Source organism: Heteronotia binoei, chromosome 13 (assembly GCF_032191835.1).
Source record: "Heteronotia binoei isolate CCM8104 ecotype False Entrance Well chromosome 13, APGP_CSIRO_Hbin_v1, whole genome shotgun sequence".
In the NCBI taxonomy this organism is placed as follows: domain Eukaryota; kingdom Metazoa; phylum Chordata; class Lepidosauria; order Squamata; family Gekkonidae; genus Heteronotia; species Heteronotia binoei.
This window is the reverse complement of record NC_083235.1, coordinates 12,266,672-12,279,912: the sequence shown is the minus strand read 5'-3', so window position 1 is coordinate 12,279,912 and position 13,241 is coordinate 12,266,672. Positions and strand designations below refer to the sequence as shown.

Below are 13,241 nucleotides of genomic sequence, written 5' to 3'. Positions count from 1 at the left end.
CAGTCCCTTTAAATGTGTCGGCCAGAACTCCCTTTGGAATTCATTTATGCTAGTCGCAACCTTGCTCCTGGCTCCGCCCCCCAATGTCTCCTGACTCCACCCCCAAATCCCCAGACATTTCTTGAATTGGACCTGGCAACCCTATCTCTATCGCTGGGAGATCGGTTGTAATTCTTCAGGCCTCCCAGGACTGTTTGCCCGCTGCCTCTTAAACTGCCCGCCAAGAAGTAGGTCGTAGGTGGGTTTGATTTTACTACGTTTGCAAAGAAGAGTTCCAAAGAATAAGCATTTGGGACACTCAATCCTCTCGCTGCTTCTCTCGCCAAGTAACGTTATGCATCTCGGAGAACCAAAAACAAAGTTCCTTTGCACTCCTTATTCAGATTACATGATTTGTTTGAGTTACAGAAATAAAGATTGTAATCAGAACCGGACGGGACACCAAAAAGGGTGTACCTGGCCAGAAAACAGACATTTAAGAGGCTGAGATGAGTTAATACCTGCACACACTCTGAGGCCCAGAGATGAGGGGCTCAAGGATGGCCTCTAGGGGTTGCCAACTCTGGGCTGGAAATTCCTGGAGATTTGGGGGTGTAGCCTAGGGAGGGAATTCAGTTTAGTCTACCTCCTCCAAGGAGCCACTTTCTCCAGGGGAAGGGATCCTTGTAGTCCCTGGAGATCAATTATAATTCCTAGGCCATTCCGGAGGGCCTGTAAAATGGAGCTGTTCTGCCAGGCCTTTGGCTGAGGCGGGCGGAACAGTCCCTATCTTGCCATACCATCTAACTGACCTCCCAACGTTGACAACACTGATACCATCGACTACCGACACCGATTACCATCTGGACTGAGGAGAAAATCGGGCCAATATAGCTGGCATCTTTGGACACCGGGATGTGTATTTAAGTGTCCACACTATCCACGCTGTTACTGGCGTAACTGTTTTAATTTTTAATGTTTATTTATTTATTTTGTTCGATTTATATCCCGCCTTACCCCACCAAGGCGGGCTCAGGGCGGCTTTTTAATGTTTTTAATCGTTTAACTGTTTTATTGTAATAGTGTAATTACTGTTTTTACTGTTTTGATATGTTGGAATCCGCCCTGAGCCCAATTTGTGAAAGGGCGGAATATAAATCCACATAAATAAATAGAATAGGCTAGGGGTGTCAAACATACAGCCTCTGGGCTGGATCGGACCCCTGGAAGGCTCCTATCAGACCCTCGAGCAACTGGCTGTCATCTGCTTCCTTCTCCCTCTCTTGCTTCCTTCTGCATCACAGCTTGCTTGGCCAGGCTTACTCAATCGCACAGGAGCTACAGAGCAAAGCCCCTATTTTCTCCATTGGCGGACCAGCACATGAAGCAACTTATGTGCAAAAGCTCATAACGCCCAGCCATTTCATGTTTACCGCTGGGTCTTAGGCTCAGAGCACTGACCATAAGATTTCTGTGATGCATGTCAGTAAATCAAAAACAGGTTTGCAACTTACACACCTGAACAACACTTGAACAGCACACTCAAAATTGCTACAGCACAGGCGTTGTCTCCTCTCCAGATTTTGATGCTGTTAAATAAAATATTGCATAAAATATTGCAAGAGTGTTAAGCATGTTTTAAGGGTTTAAAAAAAAATCTTTGTGTTTGTTTTAAGGTTTCTATCTTTGCTACTTGGCATTACGTTTTGTGACCCGGCCCGGCCCGACAGGGTCTCAATTATGTCAGATCCAGTCCTCATAACAAATGAACAAAGCAGGAGTCAAGTGTCCCCTTTAAGACCTACAAAGTTTTATTCAGAACAGAAGTGTGCTTAGAGAGCACACGAAAGCTTAAGTTCTGAATAAAACTTTGTTGGTCTTAAAGGTGCCACTTGACTCCTGCTTTGTTCAACTACTTCAGACCAACATGGCTGCTCACTTGGAGCTATCATAACAAATGAGTTCGACACCCCTGGACTGCGGGGTCCAATTCTATCTGCCCCAAAAGAAGGTGTCCCTATCCAACATTATTTCCAGTGGAGGGAAGGCATTGAAAAGGTGTGTGGTCTCTTTAAATGTGAAGGCCAGAACACCCTTTGGAATTCAATCCTGCTTGTCACAACCTTGTTCCTGGCCCCACCCCCAAGGTCTCCTGGCTCCACCCCCAAAGTCCCCAGATATTTCTTGAATTGGACTTGGCAACCCGAGAGCCACATGTGGCTCCTGAGCGACTGTATGGCCACCCCTGCCCTAATCTTACACTAGGACCTTCCACTCTCCGAGACCCGTTGTCGCTTCACAGCCGCAACCTCCCCTATCCCTATCTCTATGTTCCCAAGAGCCGCTATAGCTCTTCACTTCCTTCCTCTATGGTATCGTAAGTCACATGACACGAGAGGCAAGCGTTTCCGGCCTTTTTCCGGCTCCGCGAGGTTTTCCCCGCCTCGCCCACGAAGGCTGCTTCCGCTCCTGACGTTTCTAGCCCGCCTCTCTATGGCCGGCGAACGTGCTGCCCTTCTAGAGAGAGCCGGGGCGCTCCTCCGCCTCTAGAGACCCTCTGGCTCTTCCTCCTCCGCGTTAGGCCGCCGCTCTGCCCTTGGCCCTCCCTCCGGGTGTCTATGGTCCAATTAAAGGGGCCGCTCGGCTGGCAGGGCTGCGGGATCCCGAGATGCTGCTGACGGTGAAGGCGCTTCAGGGCCGGGAGTGCAGCCTGCAGGTATCCCCGCTCCCTCCCGGGCAATAGAGGGGCTGGGGAAGGGCCTGGCCTGGGGGGGAGCTCGCCTGCCCAAAGGTCTGGGTGAGGGACTTAAATGGGGAGGCTTTAGCTGGGGTAGCCAACTCCAAGCTAGGAAATTCCTGGAGATTTTGGGGGGTGGAGCCTGGCGTGGGCTGGGTTTGGGGGAGGGGGGGTCCTCGGTGGCGTAAAATGCTACAGAACAGGGGTGGTCAAACTGCGGCTCAGGAGCCAGATGTGGTTGTTTCACACATATTGTGTGGCCCTTGAAGCCCCCACCACCCCATCAGCCAGCTTAAAGTCACTTCTCTTGGAGAATGTATTTAAAGTTGCTTTCTTTCACCTCTCCCTCCCTCTCTTGATCTATTTTCCTTCCTTCCTTCCTTCCTTCCTTCCTTCCTTCCTTCCTTCCTTCCTTCCTTCCTTCCTTCCTTCCTTCCTTCCTTCCTTCCTTCCTTCCTTCCTCTTGCAGTTCTGAAACATCTGATGTTTATTCTCTGTGGCTCTTACATTAAGCAAGTTTGGCCGCCCCTGCTATAGATTTTGCCGTTTTCTCCAGGAGAACTGAGCTCTGTCGTCCAAAAACGAGTTGTAATTCTGGGCCTCCAGGCCCTACCTGTAGGTTGGCAACCCTACTTTAGGTACTGAACTCATCCAGAAACCAGTTGTAATTCTGGGAAGTCTCCAGGCCCTACCTGGAGGTTGGCAAACCTACTTTGGGCACTGAGCCCGTGTGGGAGTTCCATATAAGGAGGGGCTGCCGTAGCATACTTATGGGAGTGGGAATCTTGGTTTCTAGGCAGGTCTGGGCTTCAGTTCTTTCCCTTGTGTTAAACGATTAGGACAGGGGTGGCTGAACTTGCTTAACATAAGAGCCACATAGAATAAACATCACACGTTTGAGAGCTGCAAGACATGAATGTCAGATATTTGAGAGCCACAAGACAGATTGGAAGGGAGGGAGGGAAGCAAATAGATGGAGGAGGGAGAGGGAGTTAGAAATAAAGCAACTTTAACTTTAAATGCTGGGGGGGGGCAACAGTGGGAGGACTTCTGGAGTTCTGGCCTTGCTGGTGGGCCTCCTGATGGCACCAGGGTTTTGGGCCCCTGTGTGACACAGAGTGTTGGGGTGGATGGGTCATTGGCCTGATCCAACATGGCTTCTCTTAGCATTCTTGCATCTGGGGCAGTGATGCTCTGTATTCTTGATACTTGGGGGCCAAAAATGGGAGGGCTTCTGAAGTTCTGGTCCCACTGGTGGACCTCTCGCTGGCACCTGTGTTTTGCCTAGTCTGTGACACATTAACCTGGATGGGCCATTGGTCTGATCCAACATGGCTTCTCTTATGCTCTTATGTCTGGGGCAGTGATACTTTGCATTCTTCGTGTTTGGGGGGCAACAGTGGGAGTGCTTCTGAAGCCTCCGGATGGGCCCTGGGTTTTGGCCACTGTGTGACTGGATGGGCCACTGGCCTGATCCAACCTGGCTTCTCTTATGTATCAACTTCCAGTCGCAGCCCCACTTCATCACCTCCTTTCTTCCCAGGTTTCCCCAGATGAGCGCATCTCCTCTCTCAAGCGCCTGGTCTCAGAGAAACTGAATGTTCCCATTTCCCAGCAGCGCCTGCTTTTCAAAGGCAAAGCCCTGGCAGGTGGGTGACAGTGAAGTAGGCGGAGGTGGGGGGCAGCGGCCCATTCACGTAAGGAGGGTGAGACGGTGTTTGTTCAGAAGTCCACCAGTGGCTTTTTTTTTGAAGGGAAAACATGAGTGTCTCAACCCCTGGCGCCTCCACCCAAAGTGCTCGGATCTTAAGAAAGTTTCAGAGGGCAGCCATGTTGGTCTGCAGTGAAAGAGCTGGATTCAAATCCAGTAGCACCTTAGAGACCAACGAGGTGCTCAGGGCCGGAGCTTCCAAAAGTCAGCTCTTCCTTTCTCAGATGCCTTTGTGAGCTCGGAATTTTGAAGATTCATACTTCATGCTTGAGAGGAGACAGATGGAGCGTTAACAACAAGGTCTCAGCTGATTACTCTAAGCACTCCACAGTTAAGAAGTATATTTTTTACATATCTGTCTCCAGTTTTGACATACTTATCAGCTTCTCTGTTTCCTCCCAGAATTAAATGCAAACGTTGATGACTATATGAACTTAACTTGTTGTTCCTGTTGTTGTATGCCAGGGGTGGCCAAACTTGCTTACAGTAAGAGCCACATAGAGTAAACCAGTGGTGGCCAAACTGTGGCTTGGAAGCCACGTGTGGCTCTTTCAAACATATCATGTGGCTCTTAAAGCCACCCCTCCCCTATTGGCCAGATTGGAGAAGGCATTTCTCTCTTTTAAATCGCTTCTCCAAGCCAGCCAGCGGCTGAGGAATGCATTTAAAGTTGCTTTCTTTCCACCTCTCCCTCGCCCATCTTCCTTCCTTCCTTCCCTCCCTCAAACATCTGACATTTATTCTATGTGGTTCTTATGTGAAGCAAGTTTGGCCACCCCTGGAACAAATGTAGGAAGGAAGGAAGGAAGGAAGGAAGGAAGGAAGGAAGGAAGGAAGGAAGGAAGGAAGGAAGGAAGGAAGGAAGGAAGGAAGGAAGGAAGGCAAATAGATGGGGGGAGGGAGGGAGAGGTGGAAAGAAAGCAACTTTAACTTTGAATACATTCTCCATGCTGCCAGCTGGCTTGGCTTAGAGAAGCGATTTAAAGAGATAAATGCCTTCTCCAAGCCATCCAATGGGGTGGTGTGGGCTTCAAGAGCCAGACAATATGTGTGAAAGAGCCACATGTGGCTTCTGAGCCACAATTTGGCCACCCCAGGACTAGATGACCTGTATAGCCCCTTCCAACTCTATGATTCTGTGAGGCAGAGAGACCTCTTATCTGAGCTCAAGTTCTGCTTTATATATATGTGGACTGGTAAGTTTTATTTCATCGTCTCTGAGGAAGTGTGCGCCCACACGAAAGCTCGTGCCTTGAATAAAACTTTCTCGGTCTTAAAGGTGCCACCCGACTCAAACTTTGTTTTCCCCTGAGCATCTTGCTGGTCTCTGAGGTGTGACTGGACTTGAATCTTGGAGGTCTTGAGAAAGACCTTTTCTCTGTTGGAGAACCATTGCCTGTCAGAGGGCAGAACGTTGCGTTAAGCTAGGCCAGTGGGCTGAGCTGGCATAAAATGACGCCAAAGTCACGCCCACCTTCTGGCTGGCTCGGAAGATTAGCAGTGGACGTGTACGGATGTGTTCCAGAGGCTGGAGTCTGGTATGCAGGGGTGTGTACAGCATTGTGGAGGGGGTGAGGTCCGCATTGGCCCAGCCCACGTATGCTTGCCACACCTGGACAGAGCACCGATGTACAGTTGAGCTGTTATGTACACAGAGAGGACGCGTGTTCCTGATTGCAGCGATGCACATGAGGTATGTGCAGCATGTATGCTTTCTGCCTCTAGGCAGAGAACACACCTCAGAGGGGGACGTGGCTAGGGAGAGGGCGTACACTTCCTTCTTCTGTGCCCTTCCTCCGCACGCCAATAGAATTTGTTTAGCAGGGGTGTCAAACATGTGGCCCTGGGGCCGCCTCAGGCCCCTGAGCAACTGGCTGTCATCTGCTTCCTTCTCCCTCTCTTGCTTCTTTCTGCATCTTAGCTTGCTTTGCCAGGCTTGCGCAATCGCACAGGAGCTACAGAGCAAAGCCTCTACTTCTCCATCGGCTGAGGCTCCTCCCCGTCCTGGTCCCCTGGGGAGGGAGGGAAAGAGCCAGAGCTTCCTAGTTCCCTGGACCCCACGGGAGAAATGCAAAGAAAGCACCTTTAGGGCCAACGAGTGCAAATGTTTTAAGCATGTTTTATTTTAAGGTTTCCCCCCCTAAACTTCAATCATCTTTAGTCATGTTTGTCTGTGTCCTTTAAAAAGTTTATATCTCTGCTACCTAATATTAAATAGGTACACACATGGCCCAGCCCAACACAGCTCGTCCTGGCCTGACAAGGTCTTATTTATCTCAGATTTGACCCTCATAACAAATGGATTCGACACCCCTGGTTTACAGGGCTTCGGTATGGCTTGCAAAGATTGTCCTCACAATACTCTCAATTTCTAAGTTGTCCTTTTCTAAGTTTCCAAGCGGGCAGCCGTGTTGGCCTGAAGCAGTTGAACAAAGCAGGAGTCAAGTGGCACCTTTAAGACCAACCAATTTTTATTTAGGACGTAAGCTTTCGTGTGCTCTTAAGTGCACTTCATCAGGCGAGGAATCCAGCACAGTGAGCAAAGCCATACAGAGCTGAGCAGAGCCAGACAGAGCTGGTAGGCAGTGGCCCAGAATGCAACATGGTACATGTTCTTAAAAGTGCAACTTGCCTCCTGCTTCTCTAAGTATCAGCAGTGCAGCCAGTAGTATTGGGGGAGAGGTGCCTGCGATTGGTTTGGGGAAGAAGAGATATACAAAGAGTGGATCCGGGGAACCCGATCTCGTCAGATCTCAGAAGCTACACAGGATCAGCCTCGGTTAGTATTTGAATGGGAGACCACCAAGGAAGTCCAGGGTTGCCATGTGGAGCCAGGCAAGGGCAAACCACCTCTGCATCTGCCCTGACTTGGATAGCCCAGGCTAGCCGGATGTCAGAAGCAAAGGAGGGTCGGCCCTGGTTAGTACTTAGATGGGAGACCACCAAGGAAGTCCAGGGTTGCTACGCAGAGGCAGGCAACGACAAGCCACCTCTGTGTCTGCCTTGACTTGGATAGCCTGGGCTAGCCTGATCTTGTCAGATCTTGGAAGCTAAGCAGGGGCCAGTCCCGGTTAGTACTCGGATGGGAGACCGCCGAGGAAGTCCAGAGTTGCTGCGCAGAGGCAGGCAATGGCAAAACCACCTCTGTTTGTCTCTCGCCTTGACCTGGACAGTCCAGGCTAGCCCAATCTTGTCAGATCTCAGGAGCCAAACAGGGTTGGCCTCAGGTTAGTACTCGGATGGGAGACCACCAAGGAAGTCCAGGGCTGCTGCAGAGAGGCAGGTAACAACAATCCATCCCTGTTTGCCTCCTGCCTTGAAAACACTACAGGATCTCTGTAAGCCAGCTGCAATTCGATGCCTTCCCCCCAAGAGAGAGTGTTGCACAGGGCCTTTTTTGTAGCAGGAACTCCTCTGCCTATTAGGCCACACCCCCTGATGTAGCCGGTCCTCCTGGAGCTTACGGTAGGCCCTGTACGAAGAGCCCTCTGAGCTCTTTGAGGATTGGCTACAGGGATGGGATTCTACCAGGAGCTGCTTTGCATATTAGGCCACACCCCCTGGTGTAGCTGATCCTCCTGGAGCTTATGGTAGGCCCTGTACTAAGAACCCTATAAGCTCTTGGAGGATTGGCTACATCAAGGGGTGTGGCCTAATATGCAAAGGAGCTCTAGCTAGAATTCCACCCCTGGGCCACGCAGCCCTGATGTAGCCAATCCTCCAAGAGCTTCCAAGGCTCTTTTTTGTAAGCTCTTGGAGGATTGGCTACATCAGGGGGTGCGTGGCCTGATAGGCAAAGGAGCTCCTGCTCCCCCCCAAAATAGTCCTTGTGTTGCAGATGGGAGAGGGGTATTCAAAGAGAGATAGGAGCAGTAAGGTAGACTGGGTTCTGTGGATCCGTGCTTGACGGAGAGTTGGCAAGTGTTTTAGCCTTTTTTGAAAAAAAAATTCCAGTTTTTGTCTGCTCGCTCAAGCACGTCGCTTTGTTCCATGTGCAGCCCTCTTACGACCCTTTGCATACAAATGGAGCTTGATGGTTTCCTTTCAGCTACCCTAATATCTCCCAGATGCTCCAGCGGAGAGTTCTGACAGTTTGCGGGTTTTGGTCCCATCCACCTGTGGGCCTGATCCTTGAGCCCCTTCGTGGAGAGCAGGGCTACCAATCTCCAGGTGGGGGCAGGGGATCTTCCAGTTTGGAGGCCCTCCCCCCACTTCAGGGTCATCAGAAGGGGGAGGGAGGGAGATGTCTGCTGGGCACTCCATGATTCCCGATGGAGATCGATCCCCGTAGGGTACGATGGAGAATTGATCCACTGTTATCTGGGGCTCCACGGGGGCCTGTTTCTTTAGGTAGAAGCACCAAATTTTCAGCATAGCATCCGATGCCTCTTCTCAAAACACTGTCCAAGTTTCAAAAGGTTTGGACCAAGGGGCCCAGTTCTGTGAGCCCCCAAAGAACGTGCCCCTATCCTTTATTATTTCCAATGGAGGGCAGGCATTTAAAAAAGCGCGCAGTTCCTTGAAATGGGATGGCCAGAACTCCCTTTAGAGTTCAATGACGCTTGTTACAACCTTGCTCCTGGCTCCACCCCCAAAGTCTCCTGGCTCCACCCCCAAAGTCTCCTGGCTCCATTCCCAAAGTCCCCAGATATTTCTTGAATTGGACTTGGGAACCCTGGTGGAGAGTGAGAACACCTCAGTCCCAACCTCGGGTCTTTCGATATTCTTGCTGTCACCTGCCTGGTTCCGCAAAGACGCATCTGGCATAGCATAAAATTAGCAGCTTTTAATGAGCTGAAAAAAAAAACCCAGAGGAGAGAAGAACAATGTTGTACGCTCCTTTGGGTCTCCTGCTTTGGGAGAACAAGCAGTGTAAATAATCTCAAGAAAAGAACCTTAACAATCTATTTTGTAATCGATACGAAAGGAGCCCCGTGGCGCAGAGTGGTCAAGCTGCGGTACTGCAGTTGGAGCCCTCTGCTCACGACCTGAATTCAATCCCGGCAGAAGCTGGGTTTTCAGGTAGCTGGCTCCAGGTTGACTCAGCCTTCCATCCTTCCGAGGTCGGTCAAATGAGTACCCAGCTTGCGGGGGGGAAGTGTCGATGGCGGGAAGGCAATGGCAAACCACCCCGTAAAAGGTCTGCCATGAAAATGTTGTGAAAGCAACGTCACCCCAGGGCTGGAAATTACTGGTGCTTGCACAGGGGGACTACCTTTACCTTTTAAGAGCCCCGTGGTGCAAAGTTGAAAAGCTGCAGTACTGCAGTCAGAGCCCGCTGCTCACAAACTGAGTTCGATCCCAGCAGAAGCTGGTTCAGGTAGCCGGCTCCAGGTCGACTCAGCCTTCCATCCTTCCGAGGTCGGTCAAATGAGTGCCCAGCTTGCTGGGGGGGGGGGGGAAGGGTAGATGACTGGGGAAGGCAGTGGCAAACCACCCTGTAAAAAGTCTGCAGTGAAAACGTGATGCGACGTCACCCCAGAGTTGGAAATGACTGGGGCTTGCACAGGGGTCTACCTTTACCTTTTTAATTGATATGAAGCAACCGTAGAATCATAGAGTTGGAAGGGACCTCCAGGGTCACTTAGTCCAGGGGTGTCAAGCTCATTTGTTATGAGGGCCGGATCTGACATAAATGAGACCTTGTCGGGCCTGGCCATGTGTGTCATGAAATGTAATGCCAGGTAGCGGAGATATAAACTATATAAAGAACACAGACAAACACAATTAAAAGATTTTTTAAAAACTTAAAGTAAAACATGATTAAAACATTAGTACTCGTTGCTCTTAAAGGTGTTTTCTTTGTATCTCTCCCATGAGATCCAGGGAACTGGGCAAAGGAAGCTCTGGCTCTTTCCTTCCTTCCCCAGGTGACCAGGAGGGGTAGGAGCCTCAGCCAGTAGAAGGAAGAGATGCACGGCTCAGAAGCTCTGCTGTGTGATTGAGAGAGCCTGGCAAAGGAAGCTATCCCTCCCCTTTCCTCCCCAAGGGGAGGAGCCTCAGCCAATGGAGAAAACAGAGGTTTTGCTCTGTAGCTCCTGTGCGATTGAGCAAGCCTGGCAAAGCAAGCTGTGATGCAGAAGGAAGCAAGAGAGAGGGAGAAGGAAGCAGATGACAGCCAGTTGCTCGGGGGCCGGATCGGAGCCCTCCGGGGGCCTGATTTGGCCAAACTGGTCTGGAGAAAAATTGCTGCCTGACCCAGATGCATGGCTGTAGCTTTCTTTGCTGCTTGCGAAAAATGGACAATCTAGAATCGCTTGAGAATCCGCAGCGGAAAGGAGGGGGTTGCTTGAATTTTTGACGAGAACGGCTGCCGGGATGCGGCTCTGATTGTTCCTCATACACAGGGCTCTTTTTCTAGCAGGAGCTCCTCTGCATTTTAGGCCACACACCCCTGATGTAGCCAATCCTCCAAGAGCTTACAGGGCTCTTCATACAGGGCCTACTGGAAGATCCGGGAGGATTGGCTACCTCAGGGGTGGAATTCTAGCAGCAGCTCCCTTGCCTATTAGGCCACGCCCCCCTGATGTAGCCAATCCTCCAAGAGCTTAGAGGGCTCTTCGTACAGGGCCTACTGTGAGCTCCAGAAGGACTGGCTACATCAGGGAGGGGCGTGGCCTAGTATTTAGAGGCGCTCCTGCTAGAAAAAGAGCCCTGCTCATACACACCCCGAAGATTCAGTTTCCCCGTGGTGTGCTACCTGCCACTGAAGCCCCTCACCTTTTCCCCCTTCCCAGACGAGCACCGTCTCTCCGATTACTCCATCGGGCCAGAGTCCAAGCTGAACCTGGTGATCAAGCCGCCGGAGAAGGCGTCCCCCGAGGAAGCGGGCCGCAGAGGGGCGTCCCCCCAGACGCCGGCTGTTTGGCACGCGCTGGCTCAAATCCTGGGCAGGCATTACAGCACGGCCGACACGGAGAAGGTGCTGGAGCAGCTGCAGAAGGTGAGTTCTCGGGCGGCGGTGGGAGGGGTGGACGGGAGGACCCCTCAGGATTTGTTCAAATCACTTCCTCCGCCCCTCGTGCTGCAGGATCCGAAAGAACCAGGGCTCTTTTTCTAGCAGGAGCTCCTTTGCATATTAGGCCACGCCCCCGTGATGCAGCTAATCCTCCTGGAGCTGACAGTAGGCCTTGTACTAAGAGCCCTGGAAGCTCTTGGAGGATTGGCGACATCAGGGGGGGCATGGCCTAATATTCAAAAGCAGGGGCGGAATTCTAGCAGGAGCTCATTTGCATATTAGGCCACGCCTCCCTGATGTAGCCAGTCCTCCTGGAGCTCACAGTAGGTCCTGTACGAAGATCCCCGGAAGCTCTTGGAGGATTAGCTACATCAGGGGGGCATGGCCTAATATGCGAAAGCAGGGGTGGGATTCTAGCAGGAGCTCCTCTGCACATTAGGCCATACCCCCTGATGTAGCCATGCCCCCCTGATGTAGCCATGCCCCCCTGATGTAGCCATGCCCCCCTGATGTAGCCATGCCCCCTGATGTAGCCAGTCCTCCTGGAGCTCACAGTAGGCCCTGTACGAAGATCCCCGGAAGCTCTTGGAGGATTAGCTACATCAGGGGGGCATGGCCTAATATGCGAAAGCAGGGGTGGGATTCTAGCAGGAGCTCCTCTGCATATTAGGCCACGACCCCTGATGCAGCCAATTCTCCAAGAGATTCCAGAGCTCTTCGTACAGGGCCTACTGTGAGCTCCAGGAAGATTGGCTATATCAGGGGGGCGTGGCCTAATATGCAGAGGAGCTCCTGCTAGAAAAAGAGCCCTGCAAAAGACACTAAGCAAGGAGTAACTCCCACAAAATTCGGTGAGGGTCGTTCCCTGGCTTGGTGCTTAGCTTAGTGCAGGGACGGCCAAACTTGCTTAACGTGAGAGCCACAGGTGTTTGAGAATTGCAAGACATGAACGTCGGATGTTTGAGAGCCCCTCACGGAAGGAAGGAGAATAGATGGAGCGTTGGGAGGAGGGAGGGAGAGGTGGAAAGGAATCAACTTTAACTTTAAAGCCAGATTGGGGTAGTGGTGAAGTGCACGGACTCTTATCCGGGAGAACCGGGTTTGATTCCCCACACCTCCACTTGCACCTGCTGGAATGGCCTTGGGTCAGCCGTAGCTCTCGCAGGAGTTGTCCTTGAAAGGGCAGCTGCTGTGAGAGCCCTCTCAGCCCCACCCCCTCACAGGGTGTCTGTTGCGGGGGAGGAAGATAAAGGAGATTGTGAGCCACTCCGAGATTCGGAGCAGGGGGCGGGGTATAAATCCAGTGTCGTCATCTTCTTCTAAATGCATTCTTCAAGCTGCCACCTGGCTTAGCTTGGGAAAGTGACTTAAAGAGAGAAATGCTTTCGCCAAGTCAGCCAACGGGGCAGCGGGGGCTTTGAGAGCCACACAGTATGTGAGAAAGAGCCATGTGTGCCTCCTGAGCCGCAGTATATCGTCCCCCTCCCCGGCTTAGTGGTTTCATTCTGCTTTCGCGCGCGTCGAATCACGTCCTTTCCGTGCACTTCCGTGAGAGCCCCTCTTCTCTCCCCCAGGATTACGAGCGGAGCCTACGACTGCTGAGCTTGGACGACATCGAGCGTTTGGCCACCCGCCTGCTTCACCCCGAGGTGGCCGAGGCCGTGGAAATGGGCTTTCTGGATTAGCTGCCGGACTTGGGGGTTGAGCCCCGTCAGCCCCTTTGGACACAGAGTCCCCCGGGCAGGGCCCAAGCGGAGGGCTGAATGGGAGCGATCCCTCTGGACTTGCTATTCAAGGGGGGGAGGGGCTTAGGGCATTTGTAACCCCTCTCCTATCCATTAAAGGTGGCGACGGGC

At 51.8% G+C, this 13,241-nt stretch overlaps 1 protein-coding gene across 1 annotated transcript; it reads left to right on the top strand.

The window, feature by feature from the left end:
* Window positions 1-2,422: 2,422 nt before the first annotated feature.
* UBL4A (ubiquitin like 4A) lies at window positions 2,423-13,241 on the top strand. The gene is made up of 4 exons (XM_060252737.1): window positions 2,423-2,695; window positions 4,260-4,365; window positions 11,165-11,370; window positions 12,960-13,241. The coding sequence occupies exons 1-4, from the start codon at window positions 2,648-2,650 to the stop codon at window positions 13,068-13,070; spliced, it is 471 nt and encodes a 156-aa protein (XP_060108720.1). The 5' UTR covers window positions 2,423-2,647; the 3' UTR covers window positions 13,071-13,241.